General features: G+C 45.0%; 1 protein-coding gene across 9 annotated transcripts in view; it reads right to left on the bottom strand.

The window, feature by feature from the left end:
- The window catches only part of ATXN7L1 (ataxin 7 like 1), a 212,645-nt gene that overhangs the window by 41,413 nt on the left and 155,651 nt on the right, over positions 1 to 15,581 (bottom strand). For 6 of the 9 annotated variants that reach the window (XM_025041921.1, XM_006925372.3, XM_025041920.1 and 3 more), the window contains one exon: positions 3,977 to 4,199. In XM_025041921.1, coding sequence (XP_024897689.1) covers positions 3,977 to 4,199 — 223 coding nt within the window. Of the gene's footprint in view, positions 1 to 2,745; positions 2,964 to 3,976; positions 4,200 to 15,581 lie in introns of those variants that run through there. The other 3 variants (XM_006925375.3, XM_025041924.1, XM_015599549.2) reach the window with 1 other exon arrangement.

Below are 15,581 nucleotides of genomic sequence, written 5' to 3'. Positions count from 1 at the left end.
GCCAAGCCGCAGGCTGACGTAAGAAAGGAGGGGGAGTTCCTTCCACCTTGGAATTTAGTAGCTCCTTTCAGGAGCGCACAACATTAAAGAGACTGAGGAGCCACTTTAACGCACCTGTGAATCAGAGACCCCGAGGGCCCCACCCTGGTCACTTGGCTTAGGTGTCCAGGTCTGTGCTCTGATACAGCAGCCACTAGACGTTTTAGCTACTGAGCATTTGAAACGTGGCTGAGGAACTCAATTTTAAATTTCACTCAATTTTAATTCATTAAAATTTAAAAATAGGTACTTGATTCAGTTAGAAAGTATTTGGAACAACTTGGGTATGCAAATCTGTTTTATAATCGCTAATTTTTAATGCAATCTAAATATGGACAAGTATTTCTGATGAAAATTTAGTGTCCAAATTGAAATGTGCTGCAATTGTAAAACACACACAAGATTTTAATAAAAAAGAACATAAACTATCTCTGATTCTACGTCGAATGATAATATTGGAGTACTTTAGGTTAAATATATTATTAAAAATCAATTTTGCTTTTTTTTTTCATGTTTTTCAACGTGGCTACCAGAAAATTTAAAATTATATGAGTGGTACACATTGTATGTCTATTGGATAGTGCCAGTCTAAACATGTCAGGTTAACTGTCTCTAGGAATGAAAATCTCACAACTCCTTTTAACAGTCAGATCCATTTCATTCAATTCAACAAATATTTACTGACGAGGGGACTCTGTTAGCTGAGTGTAAGGACCTACTGTGTAGGAGGCCCTGCAATGACCATTGAGCAGAAGGAGTACAGGAGGTCTAATCTATGGCACCACAGAATCACAGGTAAGATAAAAATGAAGTGCCAAGGGAAGTAACAAAAGATGCCAGTATATTGTGGCTGGCAAAGAAGAAGTGAATGAAAGAAGGGCTTTGAGAAAAAGGTGGCCAGTGGAATGGGCAGTAAGGATTTGGGTCAGGAAATAAGAGACAGGATGCAGTGAAAAGAATCTTGGCTTAGTAGTCTCTGCTTCCTCAGTTCCTCTTCCCTTTGTCACCCATTTTCCAGGGCCCTGCCATTGGCTCCTGCTCTTCTCAAGTCTCGTACCTTCCCTGGAGGCCCCATCTATACCCAGGGCTTCAATGCCCCCGTCTACATTGACAACTTAATCCTCACAACAATCCCATGGGGTAGAGCTATTATTAGCCCCATTTTACAGATGAGCATATCAAGATTGAGCAACTTGCCCAAAGTCACCCAGCTGACATGTGTACATAGGCAATGATTCCCGGGCTTGTGCTTACATCAGGATACCTGATGCTGCCTCAACAAACAACCTTCAGTTGCTTTCCAAGATCACTGATAAGAAAGAGACTCACACTCCCAGATGCCCAGAGCCTCACACTCCCAGAGGCCCAGAGCCACTACTGTCACTCTCAGGCTGGGTCTTTCCTAGCCAGGTACCTTCTCTTACAGGATGGACTTGAGATCCTAAGGATCAGGAGAGAACAAAGCTTGTCCACAAGACCCACCTGCATGACGGTTAATTCCCCTCCTTGACAGCTGTGGCTAAACCCTTCTACTCACTCCTTCACGAGGCTCTTTACTTGATCTGGCATAATTAGCTCTTTACAAAGTCATCATAATTTCCAGTGTGCAGTGACAAACAAATTGATGAATGATTTTAGTCCAGAGCTTTCCTAGGTATGAACTTAAGTGTAATTAACTATCACTAATTAACAGGTCACTTTTTCACTTTAAATATATAAATCAGACAGACTCCACACTTATCCCTTGTCTGCCTTCATGAGGTCTGAAAGATAAAGCTAGAGGCTCTGCAATAAGCCAGTCCTTAAGTGTTCTAAGTTGGGTCAGTGAGCGTTTGAAGTTACGGGCATGCCTCATTTTATTGTGCTTTGCTTTACTGACCCTCACAGATGTGTTTTTTACAAATTGAAGACAACACCCTCCACCAGCAAAACAATTACAACTCGTTTTATTGCGGTGGTCTGGAACCGAGCCCACAATATGTCTGAGGTACGCCTGTACTCATCTTCTGCTTCTTGTCTTTGTTTTTATTTTGGTTTCGTATCTGTCCATTCCACAGGTAAACTTTTTTGACTTTTTGGTAAAGACTGAGATTTTTAAAAAATGAATTAAAAGCCTCTGATTTTTCAGTCACCTGCAATCAGCTCTTCCTCATCCCACCAAAGGGGGGACATTTCTTTTCCTCTTTTCCTACAGAGGTCAGCTCCAATTACCTGCCTCTGCTGGAAGCTGTTCCATGGAGCAGAGACCCAGCTGCTAAGGGCAGGAAGGCTCTGTGAGGGGCCTGCCTCCCGGGGCTGCTGGACTTCCCCTCCCCCCACTCCCAGCTTTGCTCCCTGCTGGGCAGACTGACTGTGCTTTTCATTATTTACACCAATGCTTCTTTTCACTGGGGCAGAAAATTGAGAGGTGACCGTATAACTGAAGAATATTTCCCTGTCACTCTTTTCCTAGACACTACTTGGCTCAGTTCTCAGGAACAGAAAAATTCTCCTGTCAGGCATATGGCACTTTAAGGTCCTGTGTTCTCTCTAGTGTTTAGGTTTCTCACCCCATCATTTTGGTTTTCTGTCCCTTCCCTCTTCAGTTCCCTCAAATCCTGGACATGATGCCCAAGAACAAAGACAGAGGGTAAACACCGTTTCCCATGGTGACAGGGACAAGCAGAGAGGACAGACAGCTGCTGGCTGCCAGCACCCAACACTCACCATGGTTTGTCCCTTGATCCTTTTGCAGAAAAGACTGTGTGCTGTTTGCTGCTGGAGGTAAGTAGATTGTCTTTGGGCGTTTTGAATGGCTTTGAGGTGCTGCTGGCAGAGTTATGGCCGCTGAGACAGGCTTTTGTTTTCACCTGTACTAGTGCTGTCCTGGAATTGGAGGGTGGAGACGCTGGCGAGGGAGAAGGTCTGCACATTGAACCGTGTCTTCTCTCTACAAAGGAAGAAAGAATGGAACTCAGCACATCATCTGCTGCAAGTCTATCAAACACTCATGCATACTCATATACAACAGGCAAAGAGAAAGGGTTTATTTTGCAACGTCTGCATCCCTGAAACCCGGTTCTGGCTATGGTTAGTCTAACATCCCCTTTATTGTGCTTTGCTTTACTGACCCTCACAGATGTGTTTTTTACAAATTGAAGACAACACCCTCCACCAGCAAAACAATTACAACTCGTTTTATTGCGGTGGTCTGGAACCGAGCCCACAATATGTCTGAGGTACGCCTGTACTCATCTTCTGCTTCTTGTCTTTGTTTTTATTTTGGTTTCGTATCTGTCCATTCCACAGGTAAACTTTTTTGACTTTTTGGTAAAGACTGAGATTTTTAAAAAATGAATTAAAAGCCTCTGATTTTTCAGTCACCTGCAATCAGCTCTTCCTCATCCCACCAAAGGGGGGACATTTCTTTTCCTCTTTTCCTACAGAGGTCAGCTCCAATTACCTGCCTCTGCTGGAAGCTGTTCCATGGAGCAGAGACCCAGCTGCTAAGGGCAGGAAGGCTCTGTGAGGGGCCTGCCTCCCGGGGCTGCTGGACTTCCCCTCCTCCCACTCCCAGCTTTGCTCCCTGCTGGGCAGACTGACTGTGCTTTTCATTATTTACACCAATGCTTCTTTTCACTGGGGCAGAAAATTGAGAGGTGACCGTATAACTGAAGAATATTTCCCTGTCACTCTTTTCCTAGACACTACTTGGCTCAGTTCTCAGGAACAGAAAAATTCTCCTGTCAGGCATATGGCACTTTAAGGTCCTGTGTTCTCTCTAGTGTTTAGGTTTCTCACCCCATCATTTTGGTTTTCTGTCCCTTCCCTCTTCAGTTCCCTCAAATCCTGGACATGATGCCCAAGAACAAAGACAGAGGGTAAACACCGTTTCCCATGGTGACAGGGACAAGCAGAGAGGACAGACAGCTGCTGGCTGCCAGCACCCAACACTCACCATGGTTTGTCCCTTGATCCTTTTGCAGAAAAGACTGTGTGCTGTTTGCTGCTGGAGGTAAGTAGATTGTCTTTGGGCGTTTTGAATGGCTTTGAGGTGCTGCTGGCAGAGTTATGGCCGCTGAGACAGGCTTTTGTTTTCACCTGTACTAGTGCTGTCCTGGAATTGGAGGGTGGAGACGCTGGCGAGGGAGAAGGTCTGCACATTGAACCGTGTCTTCTCTCTACAAAGGAAGAAAGAATGGAACTCAGCACATCATCTGCTGCAAGTGAGTCTATCAAACACTCATGCATACTCATATACAACAGGCAAAGAGAAAGGGTTTATTTTGCAACGTCTGCATCCCTGAAACCCGGTTCTGGCTATGGTTAGTCTTGACATCCGCTTCTCTTCCACCAACTAGCAATGATGACATTTTGAATTTCAGTATCAAATGGTATACTAAACTAACACCACGGTTTTCACAGGAGGTATTTACCAGGCCATCCTTCTTCAAAACGACTTCCGCAGGACTAGCAGAGGGGACACCAGGTGTCACTTGAACACAGTGGGATAACTACATAGCCCAAGTGATCCTCAGGCAGTTACTCAGAGGCCAAAGGTTCTTCAGGGCAGTGGGCCGGGCAGGACTCTCAAGAGAATAAATAGGAAATTCTCGAACCTGACCTGCAGCAGGATCACTAAGATCAGAGTGACTGGCAAGGGCTGAATGAAAGGGTCCTTGAGAGCCAGGAGTGGCCCGGCAACCGTCCGTGTACCAGCATGGCCCCTCCAGGGTTCCCTGAGATCCAGGGTTACAGCTGCTAAGCTGGGACACACAGTGGGCATCAACGGTGAAGGCAGAACCCGCGGGTGTGGGGCCTGGACGTGGGTGGGCGCACACACAGCTTCCTGAGGCTCTACAGGAAATAGCAGAGCCCTGGGCAGACGTGCCTCACTGGTTCGCACTCAGTCAGCCCCTGCAGTCTCAACTCAATGGCTAGGATAAGGACACTGACCAGGACAGTAGATGTATGAAGTAAAGTTCTAGTGTCCACACACTGGTGGTTCTTAACTGTTACTGGGCAACAGATGGTGATAAAAATTAAGGATCCCTTCCCAAGAAAAATGCATGCTTATACATGCCACAAAACTTTGTACACCATCATAGGAAGGAATCCTGGACCCCCAATACACAAAGCTTCTGAAATCCTAAGTCCTCTCTGGCTCTCTCGTGCCTACTACAGGACCCTACATATCGTTAGTGCTTAATTAATATGTGTTGAATAAATAAAATTATAACAGATGTCATGATGAGAAGAATTAGAGATCACAAATCTGGAAATCTGGTTGAACGGGATCATGAACAAGGTGGGAGGCGAAGATGGCAGACCATTCTCCCTCCATCTCTAAGCTGAATCTCAGGCTTTTCTCATCAGTGAGACATTTCTGGCTGTTATTCCAAGCATCTGACCTGGGAGAAGAAAGCCAGACTAACGTTGGCTATCTGGAATGGGATTTCGGGGTTTCTCTCTGCTCCTTTGTACCGATGACACCTGCCATGTTGTTTCAAAGCAGACTGACTCATGTCCTCTGATAAAGTAGAAATTGGGGCAGGGGAGCAGATTTTTGAGGATTATCTGATTGTTGGGTATTTTTGCCTGACCAGTGTTTATAGGTTGCCTACACTGAATAACTTTACAGGGTAATTTTTCTTTCTTAAATTAGACTAGACCTTGCATACATGTTCGGTTCCCAGAGCTGTCCTGTTGAAGGTTTTGAAAACCAAGGGTGAGTTACAAGGCCTCTGTTTTGATGCAGTAAAAAGAACCCTAGGCTGGGGGCCAGGAGGCCTAGGCTCCAGCTCCAACCATACCACATTATTAGGCTTATGGCCTGGAGTTCACTACTTAAACTTTCTCAGTTGCCATGTCTTCATCTGTAAATGAAGTGGGTCCCTAAATGGCTTCGAAGGCCTCTTTCCACTCCATTATCATAAACACAAGGCTTGCTTACACCTGCTCCTTCTCTTCTCATTCCTCATGATTCCTGAATGCTATAGCAACAATTACAGCTGGAGTATTGAAATATTTCATTCAGGCAGGATCTTCTTTGGAGGAATTCATCCTTTAGAAAATTGGACTGGCCTTTACAACCCCTGAGAGACAGGCAGGAAGCAGCCAGGCGTCTCCACCCTCCTCACGCCTGACTGGCCAGAGAAGACCCAGAGAGGTGAGGTGACTTGCCAAGGTCAGGGTTAATGGCTACCCAAGGAATGGGCCTATGCGTTGTGTGCAGGGACCCAGTCGCTTCTCAGGAAGGCAGGAAATGGGGTGTACTGTGACCAAGATTTGGAGCCAGGAAATTAGGAAGTGCAGGAATTAGAATCCCTGAAGGTTAGGACTGGAACTTAAAAGTCAGCTCATCCTATCTCTTTGCTGATCTACAAGGTTATAAGTTAGAGAAGTTATCAGTTACCAGCTTGCAGGGCAAAATTAGTTGGAGGTAATGCTGAGACTAGAACCAAGTCTTCTCACTTCAAATCCATAGTTCTTTCTGTCCTTCAGAAATGTTTTGCTTAGTAATTTCTTTTTTGGCAGAGGTTTTCAAAACTAAAATAAGACTCTGATTTTTACTACTACAGTTTTGGATTTTTCTGCAGTCTTCCTCCATTTATTTGCTATCTCTGGCTCAAGTTGGCAGAGGAGGGTATGGGGAAGGATTCACAGAAATCTTCCTTAGTTCTGGTGGAGAGATAAGCCTTGATAACGAAGAGAAATTTTATTTTGCTAAACTTAGAATTAAAAATAATACAAGTAAACAAAGATAAATCACAAGGAAGGGCGCCATTAAGGACAAAATGAATGGGTCAGACCCGTGATTGTAAAATCCCCTTTCCAGAGAATTCTGGTCAGTGACCCTGATGGCACGTTCTGCTGCTAAACTTACAGGAAAAAATTAAGTCAATGGGTAAGGCTTTTTCTTTGTTTTACATTTTAGTTCCATAAATTCTGCTTAAATGACCAATTGAAAGAACAAGTTCCATGTAAGAGAATATTCATCACAACTTGAAGATAGCCCTTTACATTTAAATTTTCTGTGTGCGATTTTGTATTGTAATGAACAAATTAAGGAAGTATTTTCTACTCGTGGAACTGTTCCATGTTGTTCAGACTGAATTAAATCTATCACAATTTCAAGACATCCCACAAAGAGATCTGCACCTTTGTCCCCTGAGCTTCAGAGAATTAGCTTGCCAGTCACTAGTGCAAGTGAGAAAGGCTCTGTAGGGACCAGGGTCAGAACGATCAGAGCTTCTCTCAGGAGGGGGACTTCGCATTTCACTCTGCTAAGTTCCCCACCTCCCCCTCCCATTAGAGTTGACATTCAAAATTATTTTATGTTAGTTTCAGGTGTACAGCAGAATGGTTAGACATTTATATAACTTACGAAGTGGTCCCCTGATTAGTCTAGTACCCACCTGGCACTATACATAGTTATTGTCAGCTAAAGTTTAGAAAATGGGTAGAGCTGACGTCCCTGGTAGAGCAGGGTGAGGAGATTTTTCAGAAAGATCCTATTCCTATTCAAGCTATGTTTCCTGGTCTGTGAAGACCTGCCTGCAGATGACTTACAGGGTTTTGTCTTGGCAGAGAGGTGAGTGGGCTTGTGATAGGAGAAAACAGAGTCTTAGTTTCTTGTGAAAAGATGTTGGTGTGCAGGTGGAATGTCTCTGAGTAAAGTGCTCCAGATTTATATCACAATCGTTCTGATACAAGCCCTCACCTACTTGGGGCTTACTCATTTTTTCTGTTTTGGCCAAGAGACTGCCTTAGATAGATTCCTATAATTATTTAAGTTCCATTTGCCCTGCCCAGAAAGAGTTTATAGAACATTGTGTTTTTTACTTACTGTTAAACTATTTTGTAGACTGAAGCAATTTTAGAGAAAAAGACCCCGTTCCTCTAAATTTTCTCATTCTTTGTTAACAAAACTGTAATCAATTGATATTTTGGACTATTCTTTTTCAACTGACATTATTCCATCGATACATTTCTAATTCCCATATATGGTTCATTTTGAATGGTTAGGTAATACTCGGTCATTGACATGCTATAAAGTACTTAGCCATTCTCTTACTATTTACTTACTATCTAGCTTTTTCTTTTTTTTTTTTTAACTATTTAAAAAATGATTTAGGATAATTTTTTTGAGGTTGTAGTAGTTTATAGCTCTTGCAACACACTTCTTTCCAGACTGTGTGACAGAAAGACCAAAACCAATCTATTTGTGCTAATGTTGAATATAAGTACCATTTACCTACCAAAGTGAAACATAAAATCACTGTCAGAACACCCATGCGGAATTAAGTATCTACTACATCAAACACAACCTCAGTGAGTGCTCTTGGATCAGCAACCTCTGCTCTCACCCCTTCTGTCCTTTGACCGATAGTAATAATAATTTCTTAAGACTTTCCTATGTGCCAAGCACTCTACTAAACACTTGATTTACCTTATAGCATTTAATTCTGGCAATACCCCAAGAGAGATACTATTATTACCTCTATTCTGCAGATAAGGAAACTGAGGCTCAGAGGTATGAGTTGCCCAGGGTCATGGAGCTCAGAAATATCAGATCCAGGCATGTTTTTAGAGCCTGTGGTCTTAACTCTGAGCTTTACCACCTTGAAATCCAAGAAGATGCTACAGCAGATGGGGAACATCTGGAAGAGCCCGCTAGATAATCCCCCCTCCCGCAGATGAACATTTCAGAAGGGCACCTGACTCCTCTAGGGAGAGGAAAGAAACACCTTTTAGGTGTTTCCACAGCTTTTAGGTAGCAGTCAGCAGCACCATGCCACAGCCTGAGACCTCAACTCCAAGAAGTTGGGGACTCTAGGACCAAAGAAATGGAAAATCAAATCCTTTTACTTTTTTGTATTTCCACTACAGGAAGTCCAGACCATGGCCTCAGCAACTGGCTGTCCTAAGACCCTGCTTCACCATATAACACCTTTCCCGTCCATCTGTGAGCCCAGGGTACAATCCCGGAGACCAGCTAAGTGGGGGCATTTAAGATCCCGACTCTCAGAATTCTAAAAATCTGTTAGGTGTGGGAAACCCTGGTGTCTCCACAATTCTCTTCCCTTACTGTCTGCAGGTAAAACCTATCATGTCCTCAGGCAATTCTATTTCAGTAAAAATTCAGAGGTCCTTGCCCCATGCTTATTCACTGAGATATTTTCATACTCACGGCATCATTGTCCTGCATTTAAAAACCTCAGTGCAGATGTCATTCACTGAGCCGGCTGCCAATGTGGCTCCCTATACCAGTTTTAGAAAAACCTTGCTGGGAATTTTCTAATATGGCTTTTAAGGGGCCAATCCCCTTCTAACAGACTTTAAGCATCACTTGTGGCCCGCCACGGTTGCATAAGCTCACTCGAGCTTGGCTAGCACCTGGCTTTCTCATTTGACAGTGCTGAGTCTCCTTTAGCCTCCACATCTGAGGGCAGGTGCCTGGCAAATCATTAGCAGGGTTCTATTTTATCAATGGGTTCTATCTGCTTTAGTAGCTGTGGTCAGGATACTTTTCAGAAAGGACAATCTGGAATTCCAAGGACCATTTCCAAAAGTCAACCAGAGCTGGAGGGTGAGTGGCAGAGCACAGACCTCAGCATGGGAAACCATGTAGAAACTACTTAGTGAGGCAGGTATTTCTCCAGTTTGCAACTGTGGAAACTGAGGCTGATTGCATTTGAGAAACTTTGCCTCAAGTCACAAGGCTATTAAGTAGAGGAGCAGGAGCTAGAATATGAGCTTGTGGTCTCATTTGCCATAATTGCAGTTAGACACTAAATATAGTGCCCTGGTGGTCAGAGGAGGGATATTGAATCAGCCTTTTTCACCAGGAGAGGAAATGAAGACTCAGGAAAGTCAAGTGACTAAGGCACGCCAGGAGTGGCAGGCAGAGCGTGCTAAGCAGCTGATGCGCCAGGAGTGCTGGCGAGCTTCTCTGGAGCCCCCACTCCCCCCTTAGGCTGGATCACCTATTTAAAAGATCAGGGCCTGAGTGGCTGGGGAGATGTTCCTTATAGCATGGTGCCTGTCACCAATTAGCTTATACTAGGTCTCCTTTTCCCCTCTGACCTCCCCCACTGCAAGCAACAGGCACTATGTAGGGCACTCCAACAAATACCAGTGTAGGCCGATGGCTCACATGCTCACTTCTCAAATCCCCCAGGCTCTGGGTTGGTTTCTTAGTCATCTGGTCACTCTGTGCCCATTCATTCAGTTAGGAAGAGAAGCAGCATTTCTTGAGTGTCTACTATGTGTCAGGCACTGAGCAAGCTACTTTTACGCTTACTGATTCACGTCATCTACCCAACAACCCCACAAAGTGGACACTGTTAGCCTCCTTGTTATAGATGGGAAATGAAAGCTCAGCAAGATCATGAAACAAGACCAAGGTCATACAGACCCCAGCAGTTGGGAGCCCAGGTCTGCCTGGCCTTGGAGCCAGTGCCCTTTCCACCTGCCATCCTGCTGGGATGCTCTCTTCCCTCTGTGCTTCGGCAACCCAACTGCTATGACGATTCTTGACAAAACATTTCCTCTTTTCAGAGCTGGCCCAGGATACACTCTGGGATCCTGCACATCTCTCCCACTGGGTAGCATTCTCCCTCCCACCTGCTCTTCTACTGGTTATCTACACTAAGTGCAAATTTTTGGCATCAACCACTGCTGGGTAGGATTTGGTAAGTCCCAGCGACTTTCTAGGGCCCTGGAATATTGCCATCAGCAACGAAGGATGCCCTCACCAGACACTGAACCTAGTTAAAAGAAAAAAAAATCACAGTAAATATAGACCTGTGGGAAACAGGCACATGTCCACACTGCTGGGAGTACTTTCAAGGAATGACATTTCTGGAGAGCAACCTGGTGACAATAGCAAGAACTAAAACATACTCACAGCCTTTGATCTGATAATCTGGTAATTTTAGTCTGAAAAATAGATCCCAAGAAAATATCCTCTCTCCCCTTCCCCGCCCCCAAATTCAAAGTTATTCTCAGCAACACTATTTACAATAGCAAAAAACACCACAATCTAAAACCTGAATAATCTAAAATAAAGCTGTCAATTGAAAATGAGAGGTATGAGGGTTATCGCAAATCTAAGGAAATGTCAAGGTCAGGTGTCTTGTTCAGTCTTTTATCCCTGGTATTTAATCCAGAGTCTTGCCCTAACAGGCACTCACTATGTTCACTGTTGAAGAAATGAGTGTTGTGAGGATTGATAACACATGGAAGGTGGGCACAGCAGTGCCAACTCACAGAAGGCACTTCATATATGCTCCTCTAATGCTTGAAAATCCAAATCCACAAGAAAAATTAATAAGAAAATTAAAAACAGCACAAAAATATGTAAATACTAATCATTACAAAAACACAGAACTTTAACATATATAGTATATACATGAATATAGAATATGCACAGATAAAAAAAGGGAAGGATATAAGATGAATTGCTTAATAGACTTCATTTTTGTTAAAGCTGTTTAAGTCTGTACAAGAAAAAAGATAAAAACAAACGACAATGACAAAACATTAACATCATTAATCAGAGAGGGCAAACGGGAGAAAGCAGGTGCAAAAACAAAGGTAGGACGGAGAGAAAAACATAGTTACAATCAAACCTCACTCATTCATTTACTCATTTTTTTAAAGCATTTCCTTGGCACATACGATGTACCAGGGACTCAGATATAACGGTAGTGATAAGACAGACACTGTCATTGCAGTGGGTTCCCGCAGGGTGGGGAGAAGCTCCAGATCCTGGGCTGGCCACAGCTTTGGCCCCCTGAGCAGTAGAGAGCAGGTTCCCTCTCAGGAGGCAGGCTGCCTGAAGCACCTGAGGTGAGTGAGTGAACAGCCCTCCTTCTCCGTGGGATTCTGCCTGCAGCCAGAGCTGAGATCCTCTTAATAACATTAGGGCTTTTATTGCCCCAGCTGTTCCATGGTGTGACCCGAGCCAATGTGGTAGTGGAGGGGTTGACAAGCTGACAAGCAGTTCCGCGAGCATGGTGTTAACTTCTCCATCAGATTAACCTCTCATCACAACTGCCCAACATCCCCACTGCACAAGTCATAAGAGTTTAAACATAGGACCACCACGGCTGAGGTGAGAAGTGGTTGCTCCCAGTTTTAAAATAAGCTGTTGAATTCTACTTTCAGATGGCATGTGTGGCATCATCCCTGCCCCAGGGGCACCAAAGAGACAGGTGTGACAGGCAGCCAAAGCTGCACAAAGCAGGAGGCATAGGCTGCGGGACCTTTGGGGAGAAGATACATGAACAGGGATTCCCAGTGTCTAAAACACCTAAACGGCTGGGCTGACTCTTCCCAATACTGTCTTGAGGCAACTGCAGTGGACTTGACCCAGGTGCCTTGAGCTAAGCACATTAAAAAGCCCTGTCCCTGTCACAGGCGTGCCTTACCCACACCTCAAGGAAAGAAGGGAGGATCCTGATTTATGAAGTAGAGAAAGTGCTCAGGCCACACTTACACCTCAGACACCACCCAGTGCAGCAGAGTACTCTTCACTCTTGGGACAGCAGGGTCAGGGCCCCCAAATCTGTCTTTATTAAAAGGTCCTGAGGTGATTCTCACGCTCTGCCTCAGCTTTGGGAGTCACCGGAAATATGGACCAAACACTGGTGTGTTTGGGATCAGAAAGATCTGGGCCAAATTCCAGCTCTGTCAGTCATTCGATCTGTGACTTGGGCAAATAACCTCTGAGTCCCAGCTTCCCTACCTATAAAAATGGGAAAAACAGTGCCCACATCATAGGGTTACAAGTGGGAACATGCCCCTACAGCACAGACGGCCCCGACTTAGCACACATCACATGTTATGATCACTGGTTTACTAGGCTAGGTGCACTGTCACTGGACACACCTGGAGGGCAGGTGTCTTGTTCAGTCTTTTGTCCCTGGCATTTAGTCCAGGGTCTCACCCTAAAAGGCACTCGCTATGTTCACTGTTGAAGAAATGAGTGTTGTGAGGATTGATAATACATGGAAGGTGATTACCACAGTGTCAACTCACAGCAGGCACTTCATATAAGTTCCCTTAATACAGGAAAATGTAGACTAAAACAAAATACAAGTAGTAGCTTTCCTAAGTGGGTAGTTCTCTGCCTTCTCCTGCCCTTGAATTAAAACTATTCCATTTATAAGAATCCTATGGGAGCACATTGTTTAAGGAACACAGGCTGAGCAATGAGAGGCTGCCACTGCTTGTTTTCTATCTGTACCAACCTCCAATTTCAGGAGCGCAAGGCCGTATCTCCTACAATAGAAGGTGCAAAGTCTCAACTCACGGCTAAGCCCACAGCGTCACTCAGAACCACTCACCCCACAGGCTGTCGTGGTCCTGCAGCAGCCACTAATAACGGAACCATTTCTGTTCTCCTTGGAGTGGCAGTTGGCAGTGGCAAACAGGAAGTTGTCTTGAAACAGGGTGTGGTTGTGCCCTGTCAATATAGGCGTACAGAGACACACGCTTCCCCCACCCCCCAAGCCTCCTTCTGTTTCCCTCTGCCCTCTTCTTCAGGAGCAAAAGGTCTGAATTATTTTGGTAAAAACAAAGCTTTTTACATGATTTAAGATCAACCATCACTACCATACAAACAAAAACCTAGGGCAGAAAGGATTCTAAAATATAGCAAGGATCTCTTTTCCTACCATCAGTCACTGACTTGTGGCATTGAGTTAGTAACTGACTGTGTGCATGAGCGTGTGCGCTCTTTCCCCTTTATTTCTCCATAGGCACACAGGAAACTAAACCCAAGCTAGAAACCAGGCCAGGTACACTGCCAGTCATCCTAGTGAGACAGCCAGTCTGCCAGCGGGCCAGCCACCTCCGCTTACTCAGCGCCCACTGTGTGCACACGCTGGACCCAGGACCATCCATGAATAAGACAGAAGGAAAAATGCAGGTCACTAGTTTTAAGCAATTTTTAAAGTGAGTAAAAGAGACCTGAAACATTTTTTAACACAGATTACATCACATACAAACGACAAAGAAAAATAATTGCTGAAGAGATAAAAGCATAAAGTATAGTTGGAGCTGCACATGAATGTAGAGAAGTGGGGTGACGAGTTGGTGAGGTTTGCTACAGCAGGCATCCCGGTGCTATGGGAGGTGTGCTAGGAAATTTTCCACTCCACTCCTACCCAGGCCCCGAGGCTTGTGCCTCCAGAAGGGCTGTCCAAAATAGACCGGTCCCCAACCCAGCCTCCTACTCCTGACCTCTTTCTGAGGCGGCGCCTCTCCCCACTCCATGCCTCAGCCCTGTCTCTGCTCTGGCACCGGCCCACAGCCCAGGAGCACCGTCTTTGCTAAAGCTCAGACTTGCTAACTGGGTTGTGGGCTGACAGCATGCTCCGCCTGCCAGGCTCCGTCTTCCGCGGCCTGGGCCCAGCCCCATGTCATCCTGTGTGGCCAATGTGCCCTGTGCTCACACTTACACATCCTGGGGAGGCAGCCTTGCCGTTAGGATAAGGAGGCTGAGCCCGTGACACGCTGGGCAGTGCGACTCGTGGGAGACTCGTGGGAGACATTTCCTGGCTCCTGGCGGAGGGCCCTGGCCAGTCAGAACGCACCACTTCCCCTTTAAGAGAGCACGCCCAGATGTGATTAGGAAAAGGCAGAAAGAAAAGCCCGGAACAGTCAGGGTTGTATCCTGAATTTGGCAGATGAACTTGGGTTTTCCTGAACTGTACACATAAGGTGTGGTCAGAGGCAGCAGGCTCCTCTGAGGCTGATTTGAGCAGTCCCTGTTGGGGAAGGGCCAGGCCTTCCTGCAGCGTGAAGGCCATATACAAGCATCTGGGCCCCAGCTCCTGGAGCCACTGTCCCCCTCAGCCTTGTCCCGGCAACCAGCAGGAGCTTCAGGACTTCCCACTCCTTCTTCCCTCATGGCCTGCTCATCCTGATGGGCAGTGTCCATTGCGTTACCTAAGACTCGCTTTGGAGGGAGTAGAGACATCATTATAAAGATTGAAAGATACTTTGTGGGGCATTTTAACTATAAATGCAAGCAGGGAGTTTTCATTCATTCTGGATATTTCAAAAGTTTATGCCCTGATCTTGGCCAAGGTACAATAGATGGGGGAAGGATGTCAAAAAACAATGGTTCACAAAAGGTCACATGCTACACAGTTTCATTGATATGAAATAGCCAGAATAGGTAAATCCATAGAGACAGAAGCAGATTAGTGATTGCCAGGGGCGAGGGGAAGAAGGGAGTGGGGAGTAACTGCTTAATGAGTGTAGGGTCTCTTTTGGGATGAAAATGTTTTGGAACTAAGTAGAGGTAGGTGATGGTTTCACAACATTGTGAATGGACTCAGTGCTAGTGAATTATATGCTTTAAAATGATTAATTTGGTTATGTGAATTTCACCTCAATTAAAAAAAAACAATGATAGAGTGTGTTTTGGGCAACTTTATCTTCTATTAGGATCTCTCTGGTGTTTCAGTCAACATTTCTTTGTAAAATCTGGCTATTACCTGATAAATCTTTAGTTAATCCTGGCTGAGGAGTATAAGCCTTTTAAC

The sequence above is a fragment of the Pteropus alecto genome, unplaced genomic scaffold (assembly GCF_000325575.1).
Source record: "Pteropus alecto unplaced genomic scaffold, ASM32557v1 scaffold109, whole genome shotgun sequence".
NCBI classification, from domain to species: Eukaryota; Metazoa; Chordata; class Mammalia; order Chiroptera; family Pteropodidae; genus Pteropus; species Pteropus alecto.
Note: the sequence above shows the minus strand (reverse complement) of the source record. Positions and strands in the feature narration are given on the sequence as shown.